We start from the raw sequence: 24,274 nt of genomic DNA on the forward strand, positions 1-24,274 counted from the left end.
TGATTTATACCGCCTATGATGCACTTTGATTGGTTCGTAGACATGTACGTTTCGGGAAATGACATCCCGCCCCCTTTTTCCTTGAAAGACCAAAAGGGGCGAAATAGGAACCCGCCACTGATTGGACGTGCAGGATGTAACGACGCAGCTGATTGGCTGAAATGATTGCCGCTCTTGAGTTTATTTTATTTTATTTTGAACCTAAATACAGACAGCTGCATTTTCTTTCTCAGAAGTTGAGTCGGACTGTCAGGGAGAGTACATCTCAATGCAGCTCTCTGACAGTATATCAAATATATACTTCCAGACAATATATATATTTATTAATCGATTTTTGTTATTTTTTTTTTAGCAAGACAGAGTCTGCAAACAGCTTGTCGTGGTTGTTTTGTTTTCATTACTCTTTACAAACTCATTCTGCAAATTCTTCATTTAGATGCTAGCTAACTTAACAGTAACGTTAGTTGTTACAAATCTTTCCGATTTGTCTACGTTCAATGATTTTGGACCTCCGAACTGATATCAAAATATATATATATATTTTTTTAGCTAGCTTTGTTAAATGGATTTTAAAAACGTTATCAGCGATTTCAGCCCTACCACCTCTAACAACAGGCCCGACAGAATCCACGGCCTTTCCTCACTGTCGCTGCCCGACATGGCTTCGACTTGCATCAAGAATAATCTCTTCTCTCCTGCTTCAACAAATGTACTGTCACCCGTCACTAATCTGGCCCTAAACATGAACAATCTAGCTGGACTTGGAAGGTAAGAGGCTCTCAAACGTGTGTTGCTATTTTGCCTAGTTGGCTATGTTTCCATGCTAGCTAACTGGTTGTGAACTGCAAGATTATCTTGGTTGGTTTGCTAGCTAACGTTAGGCTAGTTTGCTGAATAACATGACAAAAATGTAGCCACTCTAGTTAACTAACCACTTGTTTATTTCAAGCCAATGAAAATGGATAACTTGCTGAACGTTAGCAAAGTTGTCTGATTGTGTACCCATTTTTGCTTTTACAGCCAACAATGTGTAACTCCCAAGAGGAAAGGACATGTGCCCCTGCTGAAGATTCCCTCTTTCGCCTCCGACTGCTCGTCTGATGCTGGTAAAACAACATAATACGATCGCTGCAAATGTTTCATCCCCCCCAAAAAAGCGTAAATAATATGGAGACAATAAGAACACTAGCTTCCTACTTAAACTATGAACTATTTCTTTGTTTTTTTTGTTAATCCTATATAGGCCTTATATTTTGTCATGTCCCCTGTTTTTTTTTTTTTTAGTTCTACTCTTCCTTTTGCAGTTTGACCACATTGAAAGCCTGGGGGAAATGGTGCCAGTACAGGACATTATAGGACTGAAATGCTTAATTTACTTACAGGAAAAAAAGAGCAAACTACAGGATTGAATATTTTCTCCTGTGGCACCCTTAAGTTTAGGCCTGTGTAAATGTGTTCAGAATGTACATCGTGTAGTTTTAACAGTTTCAAATAGTAACAATGAACTAGCAGCTAACTGGGACTTGTTTCTACATCTTCCTCCAGGTCTTGGTATGGATTCCCCCTTAGACCCTGTGGATGTTGAGGAGAGGTAAGTGATAGTCCTCATGTCTTTAACCATCAGTCTCTGTGGTAGCATTGGCCTTCCTCCCTACTACCTCTCTCCTCCATTTCCCCCACTCTCCTCCACCCCCCCTCGTATTCCAACTGAGCATGGCTAGGTAGTCCGTCTCATCTATTGTGGTCTGGGATTAGGCCTACTGTCATTGTGCCGTTGGTAAATCTCCCCAGCTTGATGTGTCCATTTCATTGAGTAAATTAGCAGATAAGATGATCATAGGTGAACATTCCTTCTGTTTCTTTTTTTTGGGGGGGGGGGGTGGGGGGGGGGCAAAAGTAGATTTGATCACAGGAGTTGAGTGATGGGCTGATTTGGAGATGTTCAATCTACATTAATTTCAACTAATGATTAATTTCCCCCATAGAGATGCATTACCATTCATGTTGCCCTGTATTACTGAAGCAGACTGGTGCTGTTATGTAATAGGCCTATTCCCACTTCGCAAGCTCGAGGAGTGTCAAGAGTTTTCTACTTTTCAATTCACGTTACATCCATTCGCCGTGGTAGGCAACGCCCCATTTACCATAAATCTCACCGTAGCCAGTAAGCATTCACCTACTTAACAATCCAAACAACTTTTATTCTAAAACATGTTACCATATAAAATAATACAATCCACAAGCACGTGCAGACAATTAAAAGGGGTTATTTTCTCATCGGGTTAAATTAGCTGACTACACTGTGAACTCCTGCTAGCTAACGAACAACATGCTTCATGATCAAGTAACATTAGCATATCAATAATGAACAAACTACCCCCTCCAATACTAATATAAAATATCCTGTAATGTTATCATAGTGTCATATTATAATATAGGCTACCTAGCTAGGTGACATTAGCTAGCTAAATATAAATAATTTCTGCATCCTCACAAGATGGTCGCCTCGCTTCGCGTTCATAGGTAACTGCAGTATTTTTGTTTCCTGTATTTCTCACTGGCATTTCACTACACTCGCATTAACATCTGCTAACCAATGTGACAAATACAATTTGATTTGGCTGAATGCTGACGTTTAGCTGAACCATAGCTTGATAGGAGCTCTTGGGCTTACGCTAGGTACCGTATTCAAGTTGCCTTAGAACAAACCAGGCTTCTTTTGCTCAATGTCATTTGAGTTAATAAAGAAAACTCCTGCAACTTCAGGTAATTTGAAACAAGTGTCAAAAAAATGTACGATGTCTCTACATTTTTGAGTTGTTTTCAAAAAACATTGCTATGCTGTTTACAATTTGTAAAGTGTCTCAATGAGACTATTTTGTTGTTTCCTCTGGCCTGCTTGGAGGGAACAACTGTTGGGTTAGTGTCGTGCACTACCTCCAGAAGTAGCAGTCGAGACAAGTTGGCAAGTTTACGTTGCATTATATGTGTAGCCCTGGCTTTTCTCTAGCGAGTGTGAAGACCCTCAGATATTTGATCTGCCTGACTTTTTGAAAGGCTTTCTGAGGAAACTTGGGAGCTTTTATGGAGACATTTTGTCCACAGGCCCTATAAAGTTTGGATACGGCTGCATTTTTCCGTGTGGCGCTTTATAGTGTTGTGTTCGTGTTAACTCTGTCATATCGACGCCATTATCTACATAGTTAGTTTCATTGTCAGCTTGAGCCTATAATCTGTGGGTAGTCTCTTCTGGGTCTCTGTGGGTAGGCTCTCTTCTGGGTCTCTGTGGGTAGGCTCTCTTCTGGGTCTCTGTGGGTAGGCTCTCTTCTGGGTCTCTGTGGGTAGGCTCTCTTCTGGGTCTCTGTGGGTAGGCTCTCTTCTGGGTCTCTGTGGGTAGGCTCTCTTCTGGGTCTCTGTGGGTAGGCTCTCTTCTGGGTCTCTGTGGGTAGGCTCTCTTCTGGGTCTCTGCGGGTAGGCTCTCTTCTGGGTCTCTGCGGGTAGGCTCTCTTCTGGGTCTCTGCGGGTAGGCTCTCTTCTGGGTCTCTGCGGGTAGGCTCTCTTCTGGGTCTCTGCGGGTAGGCTCTCTTCTGGGTCTCTGTGGGTAGGCTCTCTTCTGGGTCTCTGTGGGTAGGCTCTCTTTTGGGTCTCTGTGGGTAGGCTCGGGGTGAATATTCAGACATCTGCCAATTTCTCTGAACACTTGGCTGCAGTATTTTGTCCATGAGGCCATTCATTCAGCTCCCGTACAGCTGTTTAATGGCTCGCTGCAGCTTTTTTTAGGGGGGATGAGGGGGGTTGAAGTGTTTTTTTGGCACACTCATGGCCCGTCTTATAGTTTGAATGGTAAAGGGGTCTGCGCCAGAACTATTGAATGGGGGGCACCTCATACCCCCCAAGCCCCCTATAGTCGTTACGAGAACAAACTCAATCACCCCCCTTTTCTCCCCATTGAACTAGACGCACTCCTGCCCCCCTCCGTTCTCCTCTCTGCAAACAAAGGGTCCTTGCAGAAGGGCTGAGGCCAGCGTTGTTCCTTCAGCAGACATACGGTAGATTAGCAGACCCTGTCCTCTGTACCCCCCCCCCCCCCCCCTTTTCACTCAGCTCTCCTCACTGTTTAGCATACAGGTGGGCATTGCTCTGCTGCAGAAAGAAATGGGAGGGACCACCCCTTGCACCTCTTCTCCAGCACAGGGCTGAAACCGCCCGTCCTCTACCCCTCTCTCAATAGAGCCAGCAAGGCTCTATTGTCGGTCTAACTGGTTTAGCTGCCAACTGTGGTGCTCTGTAGCTCACTTGGTAGAGCATTGGCACTTGCAACACCAAGATAGTGGGTTTGATTCCCAGACCACCATACATGAGCTTCCGAAGCTGTTTATTTCCATTGTGGTCTTTGAATAGTGCTAGAAGACGACATTTGGTGAGAATCACATCATATGGTACAAACTCTTAAAGGGCCAGTGGTCTGCATTGGCCTTTCATCTTAAAGGGCCAGTGGTCTGCATTGGCCTTTCATCTTAAAGGGCCAGTGGTCTGCATTGGCCTTTCATCTTAAAGGGCCAGTGGTCTGCATTGGCCTTTCATCTTAAAGGGCCAGTGGTCTGCATTGGCCTTTCATCTTAAAGGGCCAGTGGTCTGCATTGGCCTTTCATCTTAAAGGGCCAGTGGTCTGCATTGGCCTTTCATCTTAAAGGGCCAGTGGTCTGCATTGGCCTTTCATCTTAAAGGGCCAGTGGTCTGCATTGGCCTTTCATCTTAAAGGGCCAGTGGTCTGCATTGGCCTTTCATCTTAAAGGGCCAGTGGTCTGCATTGGCCTTTCATCTTAAAGGGCCAGTGGTCTGCATTGGCCTTTCATCTTAAAGGGCCAGTGGTCTGCATTGGCCTTTCATCTTAAAGGGCCAGTGGTCTGCATTGGCCTTTCATCTTAAAGGGCCAGTGGTCTGCATTGGCCTTTCATCTTAAAGGGCCAGTGGTCTGCATTGGCCTTTCATCTTAAAGGGCCAGTGGTCTGCATTGGCCTTTCATCTTAAAGGGCCAGTGGTCTGCATTGGCCTTTCATCTTAAAGGGCCAGTGGCCTGCATTGGCCTTTCATCTTAAAGGGCCAGTGGCCTGCATTGGCCTTTCATCTTAAAGGGCCAGTGGTCTGCATTGGCCTTTCATCTTAAAGGGCCAGTGGCTTGCATTGGCCTTTCATCTTAACCTGTTGCGACGACCAAACCCGGATCCGGGATTCTATTTATAGACCTAAGGCAGGCAACTATCACAAAAACAAGTAAAGCCTTCAAATAAAATAACTTACCTTTGAAGAACTTCTGATGTTTTCAATGAAGAGACTCTCAGTTAGATAGCAGATGCTCCGTTTTTCCAAAAAGATTCTTTGTGTATTAGAAATAGCTCCGTTTTGTACATCACATTTGGCTACCAAAAAAAAAAAAAAAAAAAACTTTCTTTACCATAGTTTACTTTAAAGAGGACTATATGTGAACACACTTACCCATAAAGACTAACAGCTGTAATCAACGCTATCATGAGACTTCTGTATTCTCCACTTTTATTATGGGGTAATGTGTGTAGCTATTTAAAATAAAAAATGCTGGTTGTACCGCAACAAAATGTGGAATAAGTTAAGGGGTGTGAATATTTTCTGAAAGCGCTGTATCTTTAAAAAATAGAATAATAAAATGTATCTTTGTTCGCTAACAATACACACCGTCTCCAACAACACAACCTGTTCACTTTGTTTTGATAGAATGAAGTCAAATGGCCTGCCTGGATGAGGTGCTTATGAATGAGTAGCCAATTCGTAACCAGGACCCTATATAGAACACTACTGTTGACCAGGACCCTATATAGAACACTACTGTTGACCAGGACCCTATATAGAACACTACTGTTGACCAGGACCCTATATAGAACACTACTGTTGACCAGGACCCTATATAGAACACTACTGTTGACCAGGACCCTATATAGAACACTACTGTTGACCAGGACCCTATATAGAACACTACTGTTGACCAGGGCCCTATTCCCTATATGGTACACTACTGTAGACCAGGACCCTATATAGAACACTACTGTTGAACAGGACCCTATATAGAACACTACTGTTGACCAGGACCCTATATAGAACACTACTGTAGACCAGGACCCTATATAGAACACTACTGTTGACCAGGACCCTATATAGAACACTACTGTTGACCAGGACCCTATATAGAACACTGCTGTTGACCAGGTCCCTATATAGAACACTGCTGTTGACCAGGTCCCTATATAGAACACTACTGTTGACCAGGACCCTATATAGAGCACTACTGTTGACCAGGACCCTATATAGTACACTACTGTAGACCAGGACCCTATATAGAACACTACTGTAGACCAGGACCCTATATAGAACACTACTGTAGACCAGGACCCTATATAGAACACTACTGTTGACCAGGACCCTATATAGAACACTGCTGTTGACCAGGTCCCTATATAGAACACTGCTGTTGACCAGGTCCCTATATAGAACACTACTGTTGACCAGGACCCTATATAGAGCACTACTGTTGACCAGGACCCTATATAGTACACTACTGTAGACCAGGACCCTATATAGAACACTACTGTTGACCAGGACCCTATATAGAACACTGCTGTTGACCAGGTCCCTATATAGAACACTGCTGTTGACCAGGTCCCTATATAGAACACTACTGTTGACCAGGACCCTATATAGAGCACTACTGTTGACCAGGACCCTATATAGTACACTACTGTAGACCAGGACCCTATATAGAACACTACTGTAGACCAGGACCCTATATAGAACACTACTGTAGACCAGGACCCTATATAGAACACTACTGTAGACCAGGACCCTATATAGAACACTACTGTTGACCAGGACCCTATATAGAACACTACTGTTGACCAGGACCCTATATAGAACACTACTGTTGACCAGGACCCTATATAGAACACTACTGTTGACCAGGACCCTATTCCCTATATGGTACACTACTGTAGACCAGGACCCTATATAGAACACTACTGTTGAACAGGACCCTATATAGAACACTACTGTTGAACAGGACCCTATATAGAACACTACTGTTGAACAGGACCCTATATAGAACACTACTGTTGACCAGGACCCTATATAGAACACTACTGTTGACCAGGACCCTATATAGAACACTACTGTTGACCAGGACCCTATATAGAACACTACTGTTGACCAGGACCCTATATAGAACACTACTGTTGACCAGGGCCCTATTCCCTATATGGTACACTACTGTAGACCAGGACCCTATATAGAACACTACTGTTGAACAGGACCCTATATAGAACACTACTGTTGAACAGGACCCTATATAGAACACTACTGTTGAACAGGACCCTATATAGAACACTACTGTTGAACAGGACCCTATATAGAACACTACTGTTGAACAGGACCCTATATAGAACACTACTGTTGACCAGGACCCTATATAGAACACTACTGTTGAACAGGACCCTATATAGAACACTACTGTTGAACAGGACCCTATATAGAACACTACTGTTGACCAGGACCCTATATAGAACACTACTGTTGACCAGGGCCCTATTCCCTATATGGTACACTACTGTAGACCAGGACCCTATATAGAACACTACTGTTGAACAGGACCCTATATAGAACACTACTGTTGACCAGGACCCTATATAGAACACTACTGTTGACCAGGGCCCTATTCCCTATATGGTACACTACTGTAGACCAGGGCCCTATTCCCTATATAGAACACTACTGTTGACCAGGACCCTATATAGAACACTACTGTTGACCAAGACCCTATATAGAACACTACTGTTGACCAGGACCCTATATAGAACACTACTGTTGACCAGGGCCCTATTCCCTATATGGTACACTACTGTAGACCAGGACCCTATATAGAACACTACTGTTGAACAGGACCCTATATAGAACACTACTGTTTAACAGGACCCTATATAGAACACTACTGTTGACCAGGACCCTATATAGAACACTACTGTTGACCAGGACCCTATATAGAACACTACTGTTGACCAGGGCCCTATTCCCTATATGGTACACTACTGTAGACCAAGACCCTATATAGAACACTACTGTTGAACAGGACCCTATATAGAACACTACTGTTGACCAGGACCCTATATAGAACACTACTGTTGACCAGGACCCTATATAGAACACTACTGTTGACCAGGGCCCTATTCCCTATATGGTACACTACTGTAGACCAAGACCCTATATAGAACACTACTGTTGAACAGGACCCTATATAGAACACTACTGTTGACCAGGACCCTATATAGAACACTACTGTTGACCAGGACCCTATATAGAACACTACTGTTGACCAGGACCCTATATAGAACACTACTGTTGACCAGGACCCTATATAGAACACTGCTGTTGACCAGGACCCTATATAGAACACTGCTGTTGACCAGGACCCTATATAGAACACTACTGTTGACCAGGACCCTATATAGAACACTACTGTTGACCAGGACCCTATATAGAACACTACTGTTGACCAGGACCCTATATAGAACACTACTGTTGACCAGGACCCTATATAGAACACTACTGTTGACCAGGACCCTATATAGAACACTACTGTAGACCAGGACCCTATATAGAACACTACTGTTGAACAGGACCCTATATAGAACACTACTGTTGACCAGGACCCTATATAGAACACTACTGTTGACCAGGGCCCTATTCCCTATATGGTACACTACTGTAGACCAGGACCCTATATAGAACACTACTGTTGAACAGGACCCTATATAGAACACTACTGTTGACCAGGACCCTATATAGAACACTACTGTTGACCAAGACCCTATATAGAACACTACTGTTGACCAGGACCCTATATAGAACACTACTGTTGACCAGGGCCCTATTCCCTATATGGTACACTACTGTAGACCAGGACCCTATATAGAACACTACTGTTGAACAGGACCCTATATAAAACACTACTGTTGAACAGGACCCTATATAGAACACTACTGTTGAACAGGACCCTATATAGAACACTACTGTTGAACAGGACCCTATATAGAACACTACTGTTGACCAGGACCCTATATAGAACACTACTGTTGACCAGGACCCTATATAGAACACTACTGTTGACCAGGGCCCTATTCCCTATATGGTACACTACTGTAGACCAGGACCCTATATAGAACACTACTGTTGAACAGGACCCTATATAGAACACTACTGTTGACCAAGACCCTATATAGAACACTACTGTTGACCAGGACCCTATATAGAACACTACTGTTGACCAGGACCCTATATAGAACACTGCTGTTGACCAGGACCCTATATAGAACACTACTGTTGACCAGGACCCTATATATAACACTACTGTTGACCAGGACCCTATATAGAACACTACTGTTGACCAGGACCCTATATAGAACACTACTGTTGACCAGGACCCTATATAGAACACTACTGTTGACCAGGACCCTATATAGAACACTACTGTAGACCAGGACCCTATATAGAACACTACTGTTGACCAGGACCCTATTCCCTATATAGTACACTACTGTAGACCAGGACCCTATATAGTACACTACTGTAGACCAGGACCCTATATAGAACACTACTGTTGACCAGGACCCTATATAGAACACTACTGTTGACCAGGTCCCTATATAGAACACTACTGTTGACCAGGACCCTATATAGAGCACTACTGTTGACCAGGACCCTATATAGAACACTACTGTTGACCAGGACCCTATATAGAACACTACTGTTGACCAGGGCCCTATATAGTACACTACTGTAGACCAGGACCCTATATAGAACACTGCTGTTGAACAGGACCCTTTTCCCTATATAGAACACTACTGTAGACCAGGACCCTATATAGAACACTACTGTAGACCAGGACCCTATATAGAACACTACTGTTGACCAGGACCCTATATAGAACACTACTGTTGACCAGGACCCTATATAGAACACTACTGTTGACCAGGACCCTATATAGAACACTACTGTTGACCAGGACCCTATATAGAACACTACTGTTGACCAGGACCCTATATAGAACACTACTGTTGACCAGGGCCCTATTCCCTATATAGAACACTACTGTTGACCAGGACCCTATTCCCTATATGGTACACTACTGTAGACCAGGACCCTATATAGAACACTACTGTTGAACAGGACCCTATATAGAACACTACTGTTGAACAGGACCCTATATAGAACACTACTGTTGAACAGGACCCTATATAGAACACTACTGTTGACCAGGACCCTATATAGAACACTACTGTTGACCTGGGCCCTATTCCCTATATGGTACACTACTGTAGACCAGGACCCTAAATAGAACACTACTGTTGAACAGGACCCTATATAGAACACTACTGTTGAACAGGACCCTATATAGAACACTACTGTTGACCAGGACCCTATATAGAACACTACTGTTGACCAGGACCCTATATAGAACACTACTGTAGACCAGGACCCTATATAGAACACTACTGTAGACCAGGACCTTATATAGAACACTACTGTAGGCCAGGACCCTATATAGAACACTACTGTAGACCAGGACCCTATTCCCTATATAGAACACTACTGTAGACCAGGACCCTATATAGAACACTACTGTTGACCAGGACCCTATATAGAACACTACTGTTGACCAGGACCCTATTCCCTATATAGAACACTACTGTAGACCAAGACCCTATATTGAACACTACCGTTGACCAGGACCCTATATAGTGCACTACTGTCGACCAGGGGAATAGGGTATAATTTGAGGCCACCTGGGGTCTTGCTTGGCTCAGTCACTGGTTCAGAAGTTTCTCACTATAATTCTCTGACTGAATAGTTTGTCTCTGTCCTGCAGGTTTGACGAGGCCGTTCTGCAGTCTGGGAGAGTTACCAACGAGTAAGTCCTGTAGCTAGTCCCTCTCTCTCTTGGTTTCCAGGAGATGGATCTGGCTAGTTGTGGTGCAGCTGCCAACAACCAACAACCAATCAACAATTTATTTTTCCACTCTTCAGCGAGTCGTTAGGATTATAAACATGGACAATCCTTGTCATGATTGATCTAGTGTGTCCATCCCCCGTTTCAACTAGATTTCTTTGTTCTCTTCACAGTAAAATGCCAATCCGAAGAATCAACTCTCTACCACTGCTGTTAGGCTCCAGTCCGGCTCTGAAGAGTCCGGACCCAGAGAGCCAGCAGCACCGCTATGGGGTCTTCGGACCCTACGGCTCAGTCCAGGATACAGCCGCCTCCTCTGGGCATGGTTGGCAGGGCAACAAGGAGAACCAGGAGGCGGGCTTCGAGTTTAAGAAGCCCGCCAAGCCAGCGTCACGCTGCCGTAGGAGGTCCTTCCATAGTGGAGGAGGAGAGAACAAGGACTTTGCCCGTCGGCCAAACTCTGCCCCAGCCCTCATGGTGAGTAGAACAGAGTGACTGACACCTCTCAGCCCTCATGGTGAGTAGAACAGAGTGACTGACACCTCTCAGCCCTCATGGTGAATAGAACCGTGATTGGCAGACAGACATAACAGAAGACTAGACATTGTCGTAGTTGTGAGTCATGTTAAAATGAAAGTTAACCCTTTGCTCCTCCCTCCCTCTAGCTGTCCCCACCCTCGTCGCAGCGCCTCAGCTCATTGGACGACAGCAGTCCCATGATTCTGCGCCGCTCCTCCTTCACCCGCTCCCTTAATGAGGATGACGATGGTTTCCTTGAAGTTCTGGATGACTGTGAGGAGGAGGAGGAGTGTGACATGCCCATGGGGATGGCCAGCCTGCTGACAGCTCCTCTAGTGAGGGACAACCCTGCAGCGGACTCGGTAGGAGCATCACCTCTTCTACAGTGGCATTGCCATGGAGATCCATGAAGAGTCTTCTGTATGGCCTTCTGTGGATATGACTTCATTTGTCTTTGGTTTTAAAATGACCAGCAGACTTTTGGTTTCGCTATAGAGCGGTCTGGAGGGGCCCCCCCCATGGGCCATGTAGTCTGGAGGGGGCCCCCCCCGGGGCCATGTAGTCTGGAGGGGGCCCCCCCCCCCCCGGGGCCATGTAGTCTGGAGGGGGCCCCCCCCCCCCGGGGCCATGTAGTCTGGAGGGCCCCCCCCCCCCAGGGGCCATGTCTCCTGTTTTCACTACATTCGATTTGGTTGTTGCATATGTCCATCCATCCATAGGTCTTATAATTGAATGCCAATCTCTTCCTCTTCAGCCGGTGGTACGGTGTCGGCCGAGGGGTCTGTTCCGCTCCCCCTCCATGCCCAGTCAGGTGGACCGCGCCCCCCTGAAGCGCCCTGAGTGTCCTCAGGATGACAACACGCCGGTCAGGGTGAAGAGACGACGCAGCCTGGTGGAAACGCACATCACCAACGTGGACCAGGGCGGCTGCTCTCCCAGAAAAATGGTATGTACCTGGTCCTCCCTGCTCAATGTCTCCGCCCCTACAGTCACCTGGTCCTCCCTGCTCAATGTCTCCGCCCCTACAGTCACCTTGTCCTCCCTGCTCAATGTCTCCGCCCCTACAGTCACCTGGTCCTCCCTGCTCAATGTCTCCGCCCCTACAGTCACCTGGTCCCCCTGCTCAATGTCTCCGCCCCTACAGTCACCTGGTCCTCCCTGCTCAATGTCTCCGCCCCTACAGTCACCTGGTCCTCCCTGCTCAATGTCTCCACTAGAGGTCGACCGATTTTAATTAGGGCCGATTTTCAATTTTTCATAACCGGGAAATTGGTATTTTTGGGCTCTTTAAAAAAAAAAATTATAACTACACGTGGTTGTTGATATTACTAGATATTATCTAGTGTGTCCTGCGTTGCATATAATCTGACATAGCATACAAGTATCTAAGTATCTGACTGAGCGGTGGTAGGCAGAAGCAGGCGCGTCAACATTCATTCAAACAGCACTTTCGTGCGTTTTGCCAGCAGCTCTTCGTTGTGCGTCAAGCATTGCACTGTTTGACTTCAAACCTATCAACTCCCGAGATGAGGCTGAGATGAGGCTGGTGTAACCGAAGTGAAATGGCTAGCTAGTTAGCGCGCCCTAATAGCGTTTCAAACATCACTCGCTCTGTGCCTTGTTACACTGGCATTACTAAAGTGCCTATAAGAACATCCAATAGTCAAAGTTAATGAAATACAAATGGTATAGAGGGAAATAGTGCTATAATTCCTATAATAACTACAACCTAAAACTTCTTACCTGGGAATATTGAAGACTCATGTTACAAGGAACCACCAGCTTTCATATGTTCTCATGTTCTGAGCAAGGAACTGAAACGTTAGCTTTCTTACATAGCACATCAAATTTATTTATATATATATTTAATGACCTATTCAAACCTACATTTTCCATTCACTAAACATACTAAAGTATATCATATAAAATTTATTCATATAGCCCTTCGTACATCAGCTGATATCTCAAAGTGCTGTACAGAAACCCAGCCTAAAACCCCAAACAGCAAGCAATGCAGGTGTAGAAGCACGGTGGCTAGGAAAAACTCCCTAGAAAGGCCGAAACCTAGAGAGGAACTAGGCTATGTGGGGTGGCCAGTCCTCTTCTGGCTGTGCCGAGTGGAGATTATAACAGAACTTGGCCAAGATGTTCAAATGTTCATAAATTACCAGCATGGTCCAATAATAAGGCAGAACAGTTGAAACTGGAGCAGCAGCACGGCCAGGTGAATTGGGGACAGCAAGGAGTCATGTCAGGTAGTCCTGAGGCATGGTCCTAGGGCTCAGGTCCTCCGAGAGAGAAAGAGAGAATTAGAGAGAGCATACTTAAATTCACACAGGACACTGAATAGGACAGGAGAAGTACTCCAGATATAACAAACTGACCCTAGCCCCCCGACACATAAACTACTGCAGCATAAATACTGGAGGCTGAGACAGGAGGGGTCAGGAGACACTGTGGCCCCATCCGAGGACACCCCCGGACAGGGCCAAACAGGAAGGATATAACCCCACCCACTTTGCCAAAGCACAGCCCCCACACAACTAGAGGGATATCTTCAACCACCAACTTACCATCCTGAGACAAGGCTGAGTATAGCCCACAAAGATCTCCGCCACGGCACAACCCAAAGGGGGGCGCCAACCCAGAGGACATATTGCACTTTTACTTTCTTCTCCAACACATTATTTAAACCAAATTGAACATGTTTCATTATTTATTTGAGGCTAAATTGATTTTATTGATGTATTATATTAAGTTAAAATAAGTGTTCATTCAGTATTGTTGTAGTTGTCGTTATTATAAATAAAAATCGGCCGATTGATCGGTATCGGCATTGAGGTCGACCGATTTATGATTTCTCTAGTCTCCACCCCCTACAGTCAGCGTGTTTGAGGGGATCAGATTAAGCGAAGAGACCATCTCTAATATTGGTCACATAATGAGGTGTTTTTTGGGATGTACGGTGGTTTGTCGATCAAAGATTCTGCTTTGTGTGACTGCAGAGATCCGTCTCTCTCCTTCCTATTTGTTCTTTAACCAGGGATATCTCGCTCTCTCTTCTTCCTAGTCGTTCTGTAACCAGGGATCTCTCGCTCTCTCTCCTTCCTATTTGTTCTGTAACCAGGGATCTCTCGCTCTCTCCTTCCTAGTCGTTCTGTAACCAGGGATCTCTCGCTCTCTCTCCTTCCTATTCGTTCTGTAACCAGGGATCTCTCGCTCTCTCCTTCCTATTTGTTCTGTAACCAGGGATCTCTCGCTCTCTCTCCTTCCTATTTGTTCTGCAACCAGGGATCTCTCGCTCTCTCTCCTTCCTAGTCGTTCTGTAACCAGGGATCTCTCGCTCTCTCTCCTTCCTAGTCGTTCTGTAACCAGGGATATCTCGCTCTCTCTCCTTCCTATTTGTTCTGTAACCAGGGATCTCTCGCTCTCTCTCCTTCCTATTTGTTCTGTAACCAGGGATATCTCGCTCTCTCCTTCCTATTTGTTCTGTAACCAGGGATCTCTCGCTCTCTCCTTCCTATTTGTTCTGTAACCAGGGATATCTCGCTCTCTCCTTCCTATTTGTTCTGTAACCAGGGATATCTCGCTCTCTCTCCTTCCTATTTGTTCTGTAACCAGGGATCTCTCGCTCTCTCTCCTTCCTAGTCGTTCTGTAACCAGGGATCTCTCGCTCTCTCTCCTTCCTAGTCGTTCTGTAACCAGGGATCTCTCGCTCTCTCTCCTTCCTAGTCGTTCTGTAACCAGGGATCTCTCGCTCGCTCTCCTTCCTATTTGTTCTGTAACCAGGGATCTCTCGCTCTCTCCTTCCTATTCGTTCTGTAACCAGGGATCTCTCGCTCTCTCTCCTTCCTATTTGTTCTGTAACCAGGGATCTCTCGCTCTCTCTCCTTCCTATTTGTTCTGTAACCAGGGATCTCTCGCTCTCTCTCCTTCCTATTTGTTCTGTAACCAGGGATCTCTCGCTCTCTCTCCTTCCTATTTGTTCTGTAACCAGGGATCTCTCGCTCTCTCTCCTTCCTATTTGTTCTGTAACCAGGGATCTCTCGCTCTCTCTCCTTCCTATTTGTTCTGTAACCAGGGATATCTCGCTCTCTCCTTCCTATTTGTTCTGTAACCAGGGATCTCTCGCTCTCTCCTTCCTATTTGTTCTGTAACCAGGGATCTCTCGCTCTCTCCTTCCTATTTGTTCTGTAACCAGGGATCTCTCGCTCTCTCTCCTTCCTAGTCGTTCTGTAACCAGGGATCTCTCGCTCTCTCCTTCCTATTCGTTCTGTAACCAGGGATCTCTCGCTCTCTCTCCTTCCTATTTGTTCTGTAACCAGGGATATCTCGCTCTCTCCTTCCTATTTGTTCTGTAACCAGGGATCTCTCGCTCTCTCCTTCCTATTTGTTCTGTAACCAGGGATCTCTCGCTCTCTCCTTCCTATTTGTTCTGTAACCAGGGATCTCTCGCTCTCTCTCCTTCCTAGTCGTTCTGTAACCAGGGATCTCTCGCTCTCTCCTTCCTATTTGTTCTGTAACCAGGGATATCTCGCTCTCTCCTTCCTAGTCGTTCTGTAACCAGGGATCTCTCGCTCTCTCCTTCCTATTTGTTCTGTAACCAAGGATCTCTCGCTCTCTCTCCTTCCTATTTGTTCTGTAACCAGGGATCTCTCGCTCTCTCCTTCCTATTTGTTCTTTAACCAGGGATCTCTCGCTCTCTCTCCTTCCTAGTCGTTCTGTAACCAGGGATCTCTCGCTCTCTCTCCTTCCTAGTCGTTCTGTAACCAGGGATCTCTCGCTCTCTCTCCTTCCTAGTCGTTCTGTAACCAGGGATCTCTCGCTCTCTCTCCTTCCTATTTGTTCTGTAACCAGGGATCTCTCGCTCTCTCTCCTTCCTATTTGTTCTGTAACCAGGGATCTCTCGCTCTCTCTCCTTCCTATTTGTTCTGTAACCAGGGATATCTCGCGCTCTCTCCTTCCTATTTGTTCTGTAACCAGGGATCTCTCGCTCTCTCTCCTTCCTATTTGTTCTGTAACCAGGGATCTCTCGCTCTCTCTCCTTCCTATTTGTTCTGTAACCAGGGATCTCTCGCTCTCTCTCCTTCCTAGTCGTTCTGTAACCAGGGATCTCTCGCTCTCTCTCCTTCCTAGTCGTTCTGTAACCAGGGATCTCTCGCTCTCTCTCCTTCCTAGTCGTTCTGTAACCAGGGATCTCTCGCTCTCTCTCCTTCCTAGTCGTTCTGTAACCAGGGATCTCTCGCTCTCTCTCCTTCCTAGTCGTTCTGTAACCAGGGATCTCTCGCTCTCTCTCCTTCCTAGTCGTTCTGTAACCAGGGATCTCTCGCTCTCTCTCCTTCCTAGTCGTTCTGTAACCAGGGATCTCTCGCTCTCTCTCCTTCCTAGTCGTTCTGTAACCAGGGATCTCTCGCTCTCTCTCCTTCCTAGTCGTTCTGTAACCAGGGATCTCAGGGATCTCTCGCTCTCTCTCCTTCCTAGTCGTTCTGTAACCAGGGATCTCTCGCTCTCTCTCCTTCCTAGTCGTTCTGTAACCAGGGATCTCTCGCTCTCTCTCCTTCCTAGTCGTTCTGTAACCAGGGATCTCTCGCTCTCTCTCCTTCCTAGTCGTTCTGTAACCAGGGATCTCTCGCTCTCTCTCCTTCCTAGTCGTTCTGTAACCAGGGAGCTCTCGCTCTCTCTCCTTCCTAGTCGTTCTGTAACCAGGGAGCTCTCGCTCTCTCTCCTTCCTAGTCGTTCTGTAACCAGGGAGCTCTCGCTCTCTCTCCTTCCTAGTCGTTCTGTAACCAGGGAGCTCTCGCTCTCTCTCCTTCCTAGTCGTTCTGTAACCAGGGAGCTCTCGCTCTCTCTCCTTCCTAGTCGTTCTGTAACCAGGGAGCTCTCGCTCTCTCTCCTTCCTAGTCGTTCTGTAACCAGGGAGCTCTCGCTCTCTCTCCTTCCTAGTCGTTCTGTAACCAGGGAGATCTCGCTCTCTCTCCTTCCTAGTCGTTCTGTAACCAGGGAGATCTCGCTCTCTCTCCTTCCTAGTCGTTCTGTAACCAGGGAGATCTCGCTCTCTCTCCTTCCTAGTCGTTCTGTAACCAGGGAGATCTCGCTCTCTCTCCTTCCTAGTCGTTCTGTAGCCAGGGATCTCTCGCTCTCTCCTTCCTATTCGATCTGTAACCAGGGGTCTCTCTCTCTCCTTCCTAGACGTTCTGTAACCACACTGAGATTGAGAAGCTGCTGGACACTAGTGAGTCTGACCAGGACGTAGAGCTGATCGGAGATTTCACCAAACCCTGTGTCCTGTCCACCGTGGAGGGTAAACACCAGGACCTGAAATACATCACTCCTGAGATGGTGAGAACTACTGCTGTTATATGATACAGCCATGTGTCTAATCACCCCTAGTATTCCCTATGTAGTGCACTACTTTTGACCAGAGCGCATGGGGTGTTTGACCAAGGTCCCCGGTCTTCTCGCCTCACAACCTCCAACCTGCCAAGCCCCTTGAGCTTATTTGACTAGTAAACACTCCTTGAACTAACTTTTTATTTTTATAAGGCCTCTAGAAATACATCGTACGGTAGTCAAATATCCAGTAGGAAGTTGTAGATGCTACATGGTTTTTAGTAGATAAACTATGTTGAGCTCGGACGATTAACCCAAAGACACTACCATTTCCATTTGGTCCTTTTATTGTCCTTTCAGACCACCAGGTAGACCCTGGCGTTATGGGGACAGACCCTGGCGTTATGGGGACAGACCCTGGCGTTATGGGGACAGACCCTGGCGTTATGGGGACAGACCCTGGCGTTATGGGGACAGACCCTGGCGTTATGGGGACAGACCCTGGCGTTATGGGGACAGACCCTGGCGTTATGGGGACCTGGGACTAACCTGTCTGTCTGTTCCTCAGATGTTGTCCGCTCTGAGCGGCCAGCTGCATCATGTTGTCGAGAGGATCGTGGTGATTGACTGTCGCTACCCGTATGAGTTTGAGGGGGGCCACATCAAAGGAGCCCTGAACCTCTACCAGGAGGAGCAGGTAGAGGAGTACCTCCTACGCACCCCCATCGCCCCCCTCTCCCCTGACCACAGGGTCCTCCTCGTCTTCCACTGTGAGTTCTCCTCAGAGCGAGGGCCCAGGATGTGTCGTTTCGTACGTGAGAGGGACAGGACGATGAACGAGTACCCTAACCTGCACTACCCAGAAATCTACATTCTCAAGGGAGGCTACAAAGAGTTCTTCCCTCACTTCCGGGTAAAACACAATCATACTTCTGAAACATTTTGATGGCTTTATCACTAATAATCAAAAGTGAATTAGTTTACATTAATATTTTTTGTTTCTGTGTAATTTCTTTAACAAGCCATTTAGTTTGGCTACTACACATTTGAATCGCAATGCATTGATGGAGGGTAGCCTAGTGGTTAGAGCGTTGGACTAGTAACCGGAAGGTTGCGAGTTCAAACCCCCGAGCTGACAAGGTACAAATCTGTCGTTCTGCCCCTGAACAGGCAGTTAACCCACTGTTCCCAGGCCGTCATTGAAAATAAGAATTTGTTCTTAACTGACTTGCCTGGTTAAATAAAGGTAAAATTAAAAAAATTAAATGGAGACTCGTTTTTACTTCAGATGCAGTGTGAGCCCCAGGGGTACCGGCCCATGCACCACCAGGACTTTAAAGAGGACCTGAGGAAGTTCAGACTGAAAAGCAGGACCTGGGCCGGGGAGCGCAGCAAGAGGGGACTGTACAGCAGACTGAAGAAGCTGTAGCCCCCCCACCCTGTAACCCTACTGCCCCCCCCCTCCCTGTAACCCTACTGCCCCCCCCCCCCTCCCTGTAACCCTACTGCCTGTAACCCTACTGCCCCTCCCCCCCTGTAACCCTACTGCCCGTAACCCTACTGCCCCTCCCCCTCTGTAACCCTACTGCCCCCCCCCCCCCCTCCGTAACCCTACTGCCTCTAGCCAAGGGAGCTGTAACACACTGCCACCACCACTAGCCTATACTACCTTGCCACTCTTACACTCCCCAGCCAGACCACTACAGCCTTCCAGTCTCCAGAGGAGTTTTTTGGGTGTTCCAGTTTTACCCCCGTCTTTTATTCCCAGCGTCTGGCCGTCTGACCACTGTGCTTAATGTGTCTGCAGAACCAAGATCTGACCATTGTGCTTAATGTGACTGCAGAACCAAGATCTGACCACGGTGCTTAATGTGACTGCAGAACCAAGATCTGACCACGGTGCTTAATGTGACTGCAGAACCAAGATCTGACCACGGTGCTTAATGTGACTGCAGAACCAAGATCTGACCACGGTGCTTAATGTGACTGCAGAACCAAGATCTGACCACTGTGCTTAATGTGACTGCAGAACCAAGATCTGACCACTGTGCTTAATGTGACTGCGGAACCAAGATCTGACCACTGTGCTTAATGTGACTGCGGAACCAAGATCTGACCACTGTGCTTAATGTGACTGCAGAACCAAGATCTGACCACTGTGCTTAATGTGACTGCAGAACCAAGATCTGACCACTGTGCTTAATGTGACTGCAGAACCAAGATCTGACCACTGTGCTTAATGTGACTGCAGAACCAAGATCTGACCACGGTGCTTAATGTGACTGCAGAACCAAGATCTGACCACTGTGCAGAACCAAGATCTGACCACTGTGCTTAATGTGACTGCAGAACCAAGATCTGACCACTGCCAGACATGACGAGGACTAAAATACCTCCTAGTTTAAAACCGTTCAACTGATGTCTCCTCACTGGACAGATGTGCTGCTCAGAATGAATGAATGAAATGCCAGTTCTGTATGTGCTGTATAAATACTACTATATTTTATTAAGCACTTAATTTAAACTTTATTTTTTATTTTTAGATGGCCGTGGGGTGTTTTGGGATTTTGAGTTCCTCCTGTGTGCATTTTTGTTTTTAGACTTTTGTTTTTGAAAAAGTGAGATTTTGTAGAAAGCCTCTCCTTAGGCCATAATCACACACCCCTCGCAATGTGGAAGTGTCTAAGTATTGGATGTTTTTTTGTGAATTGTGAGAACTTCTATAATAAGTATAGTTTGTACCGCTCTTGATATTGATAATCAAATAATATTTTGGGATAATCTACAATTAACCCGTTCACATGCTCGCCCTCTTTGACCAAAAAGTACATTTTTGAAAACTTCCTTCCCTGCGTTCTCTTTGAAGTGAAATGTTCAATTGCTGCAGGTCAGCCAGTTGTCAGAGGGCCTAGTGTCTCACAAATAGCACGCTATTCCCTATATAGTGCACTACTTTTGACCAGAGCCCTATGACAGTTGGGTGCTATTTGTGGATTCACACGTTACCTCCGTGTTGTGTTGGTCACAAAGAGCCCTTCTGTGTGAACAGGAAGTGTGTTAGTGATTGTCATGGAAGTGAGTGGAGGATAAACATGTGTGTTCTTAGGAGAGTTGCTGAATAAATCTCATTTTGTCCATTTTTATCCATATTTCTTGACTATATTTGCTTATTTTGAAAGGGGACTGAAACTTCCTGAAGTTAAACTGATCATAGAGAAACAGTCAATCCACTATTAAACATGTGCTTGAAACAGAAACCTCTTTTTCTTTGGGGGGGGGGGGGGGATTTTAATATCCAAATGCTTTTAAAACACGAAAACCAAAAGGGTAAGCTATGGATCCAATTTCCTCTGCGCATTTTTCATAATACACTAGAAATCCCTGCGTTACATCCTGACAACCATATCACTGAAATGCCTACTTACAGGCTCTAACCAATAGTGCAAAAAAAGGTATTTGGTGAACAATAGGTAGGTAAAGAAATAAAAATACTATATACAGTAGCGAGGCTATAAAAGTAGAAAGCTACATACAGACACCGGTTAGTCAGGCTGATTGAGTTACTGTAGGTATGCTAGCCTATAGCCTAAGTTACTGTAGGTATGCTAGATGTAGCCTAAGTTACTGTAGGTATGCTAGCCTATAGCCTAAGTTACTGTAGGTATGCTAGATGTAGCCTATAGCCTAAGTTACTGTAGGTATGCTAGCCTATAGCCTAAGTTACTGTAGGTATGCTAGCCTATAGCCTAAGTTACTGTAGGTATGCTAGCCTATAGCCTAAGTTACTGTAGGTATGCTAGATGTAGCCTAAGTTACTGTAGGTATGCTAGCCTATAGCTTAAGCTACTGTAGGTATGCTAGCCTATAGCCTAAGTTACTGTAGGTATGCTAGCCTATAGCCTAGGTTACTGTAGGTATGCTAGCCTATAGCCTAAGTTACTGTAGGTATGCTAGCCTATAGCCTAAGTTACTGTAGGTATGCTAGATGTAGCCTAAGTTACTGTAGGTATGCTAGCCTATAGCCTAAGTTACTGTAGGTATGCTAGATGTAGCCTAAGTTACTGTAGGTATGCTAGCCTATAGCCTAAGTTACTGTAGGTATGCTAGATGTAGCCTAAGTTACTGTAGGTATGCTAGCCTATAGCCTAAGTTACTGTAGGTATGCTAGCCTATAGCCTAAGTTACTGTAGGTATGCTAGCCTATAGCCTAAGTTGCTGTAGGTATGCTAGCCTATAGCCTAAGTTACTGTAGGTATGCTAGCCTATAGCCTAAGTTACTGTAGGTATGCTAGATGTAGCCTAAGTTACTGTAGGTATGCTAGCCTATAGCCTAAGTTACTGTAGGTATGCTAGCCTATAGCCTAAGTTGCTGTAGGTATGCTAGCCTATAGCCTATGAATAGCCTATGCAATTTGAATAACCGCTCAAAAGCCTGCCATTTTGAATGAACATTAATTTCAAGGTCCAGGCACATTAGCAGGCCAGTAATATGGTATTTTGTCAGGATATATCGGCTAACAGAAACATGCTAATGCAGGGATTTCTAGTGGATCACATTTTGAATTATGAAAATGCACGAGTGCAGAGGAAGTTGTATCCATAGTTGCCCCTTTTGGCTTCCGTATTTTTAAAAGCGTTAGAAAGTTAGGTGGATATCCCTGAGATTAATGTTGTATGTCTTATAATTATGACAGTGCCTTATTGTAGAGTTAATGCACACACAGCTTTTTAAATCTGCAGTTCACTTCGTTTCCATTCCCTTGCTAATGTGTAATGTTTGTTCCAATCTTTTAAGACTTTTCTCAATTTAACTTTTACATGATTTATATTGACAGATTCATGATATTGTAAACTGACACTCTTTCAGATTCAAAATGCTGCAGACATCTAGTCTCTTTGTTTATCAGTCAGGTAGTTTGACAGCCTTCTTCTGTAAACAGTCCTCTGTTCCCTGCTGAGGACGGGGCCTGTACCTTGCTGCACACACAATACTGTTCCTGCTTTTCAAATCCTCCCGCTCAAGTTGACGGCTCCAGCATGCGGTACGCACTTGCACACGCAGACACACATTCCTATCCTCTGAGTGGATCCATGAGGGAATGTATTGGCATTGGCACGAGGTCAGCAGAGTGGTGAGTGAGAGACAGAGTGAGAGACAGAGAGAGAGAGACAGAGAGAGATAGAGGCAGAGTGAGAGACAGATAGAGACAGAGAGACAGAGAGAGAGACAGATAGAGACAGAGAGACAGAGAGAGAGTGAGTGAGTGAGTGAGTGAGAGACAGAGAGTGAGAGACACAGAGAGACACAGAGACAGAGAGAGACAGAGAGTGAGTGACAGAGAGAGAAACAGAGAGATCACCCTAATCCACATTTGACCCCAATAACTACTGTGGGATATGTGTCAACAGCAACCTTGGGAAAATCATTGTATTATGTATGGTGATCTTAGGCTTGTGTGCAGCTGCTCAGCCACGGAAACCCATTTCACGAAGCTCCTGACTAACAGTTATTGTGCTGACGTTGCTTCCAGAGACAGTTTGGAACTCGGTAGACAGGGACGATTTTTACACGTGATGTGCTTCAAGACTCGCAGGTCCCATTCTGTGAACTTGTGTGGCCTGCCACTTTGCGGCCTAGACGTTTCAACCTGAATCACAATAACAGCACTCCGGGGCAAGCAGGGCATAAATTTGACAAACTGACTTGTTGGAAAGGTGGCATCCTATGATGGTGCCACGTTGAAAGTCACTGAGCTCTTCGGTAATGCCATTCTATTGCCAATGTTTCTCTATGGAGATTCCATGGCTGTGTGCTCGATTTTATGCACCTGTCAGCAACAGGTGTGGCTGAAATAGCCAAATCCACTAATTTGAAGGGGACCGGTGACACACACACAATATATACATGTGTATGAGGACGCCCCTTCAAACTAGAGTTGTGTGCGTCCACGCAGTCGTGGGTGAACAGGTTGTACAGGAGGGGACTAAGCACGCACCCCGGAGGGGTCCCTGTGGTGAGGGTCAGCGTGGCGGATGTGTTGTTACCTACCCTCACCAGCTGGGGGCGGCCCGTCAGGAAGTCCAGGATCCAGTTGCAAAGGGAAGTGTTTAATCCCAGGGTCCTTAGCTTAGTGATGAGCTTTGAGGGCACTATGGTGTTGAACGCTGAGCTGTAGTCAATGAACAGCATTCTCACATAGGTGTTCCTTTTGTCCAGGTGGGAGACGGGAGTGTAATAGAGACTGCGTCATCTGTGGATCTGTTGGGACAGTATGTGAATTGAAGTAGGTCCAGTGTGTTTGGGATGATGGTGTTGATGTGAGCCATGACCAGCCTTTCAAAGCACTTCATGGCTACAGATGTGAGTGTAACGGAGCGATAGTAATTTAGGCAGGTTAC

At 45.9% G+C, this 24,274-nt stretch overlaps 1 protein-coding gene across 1 annotated transcript; it reads left to right on the forward strand.

The window, feature by feature from the left end:
* Window positions 1-353: 353 nt before the first annotated feature.
* On the forward strand, window positions 354-19,347 carry LOC139383692 (cell division cycle 25B). The gene is made up of 10 exons (XM_071128245.1): window positions 354-768; window positions 1,021-1,106; window positions 1,546-1,591; window positions 10,946-10,987; window positions 11,200-11,503; window positions 11,692-11,907; window positions 12,300-12,491; window positions 17,735-17,884; window positions 18,444-18,788; window positions 19,164-19,347. Exons 1-10 carry the CDS (start codon window positions 563-565, stop codon window positions 19,302-19,304), a joined length of 1,728 nt encoding a protein of 575 aa, XP_070984346.1. The 5' UTR covers window positions 354-562; the 3' UTR covers window positions 19,305-19,347.
* Window positions 19,348-24,274: the final 4,927 nt, after the last annotated feature.

This window comes from Oncorhynchus clarkii, chromosome 25 (genome assembly GCF_045791955.1).
Source record: "Oncorhynchus clarkii lewisi isolate Uvic-CL-2024 chromosome 25, UVic_Ocla_1.0, whole genome shotgun sequence".
In the NCBI taxonomy this organism is placed as follows: Eukaryota; Metazoa; Chordata; class Actinopteri; order Salmoniformes; family Salmonidae; genus Oncorhynchus; species Oncorhynchus clarkii.

Coding starts and splice junctions, on each gene's coding strand:
- LOC139383692 (XM_071128245.1), top strand. CDS start 563: ATGGATTTTAAAAACGTTATCAGCGATTTCAGCCCTACCACCTCTAAC. Junction 769..1,020: donor AATCTAGCTGGACTTGGAAG/GTAAGAGGCTCT, acceptor TTGCTTTTACAG/CCAACAATGTGTAACTCCCA. Junction 17,885..18,443: donor AATACATCACTCCTGAGATG/GTGAGAACTACT, acceptor TCTGTTCCTCAG/ATGTTGTCCGCTCTGAGCGG.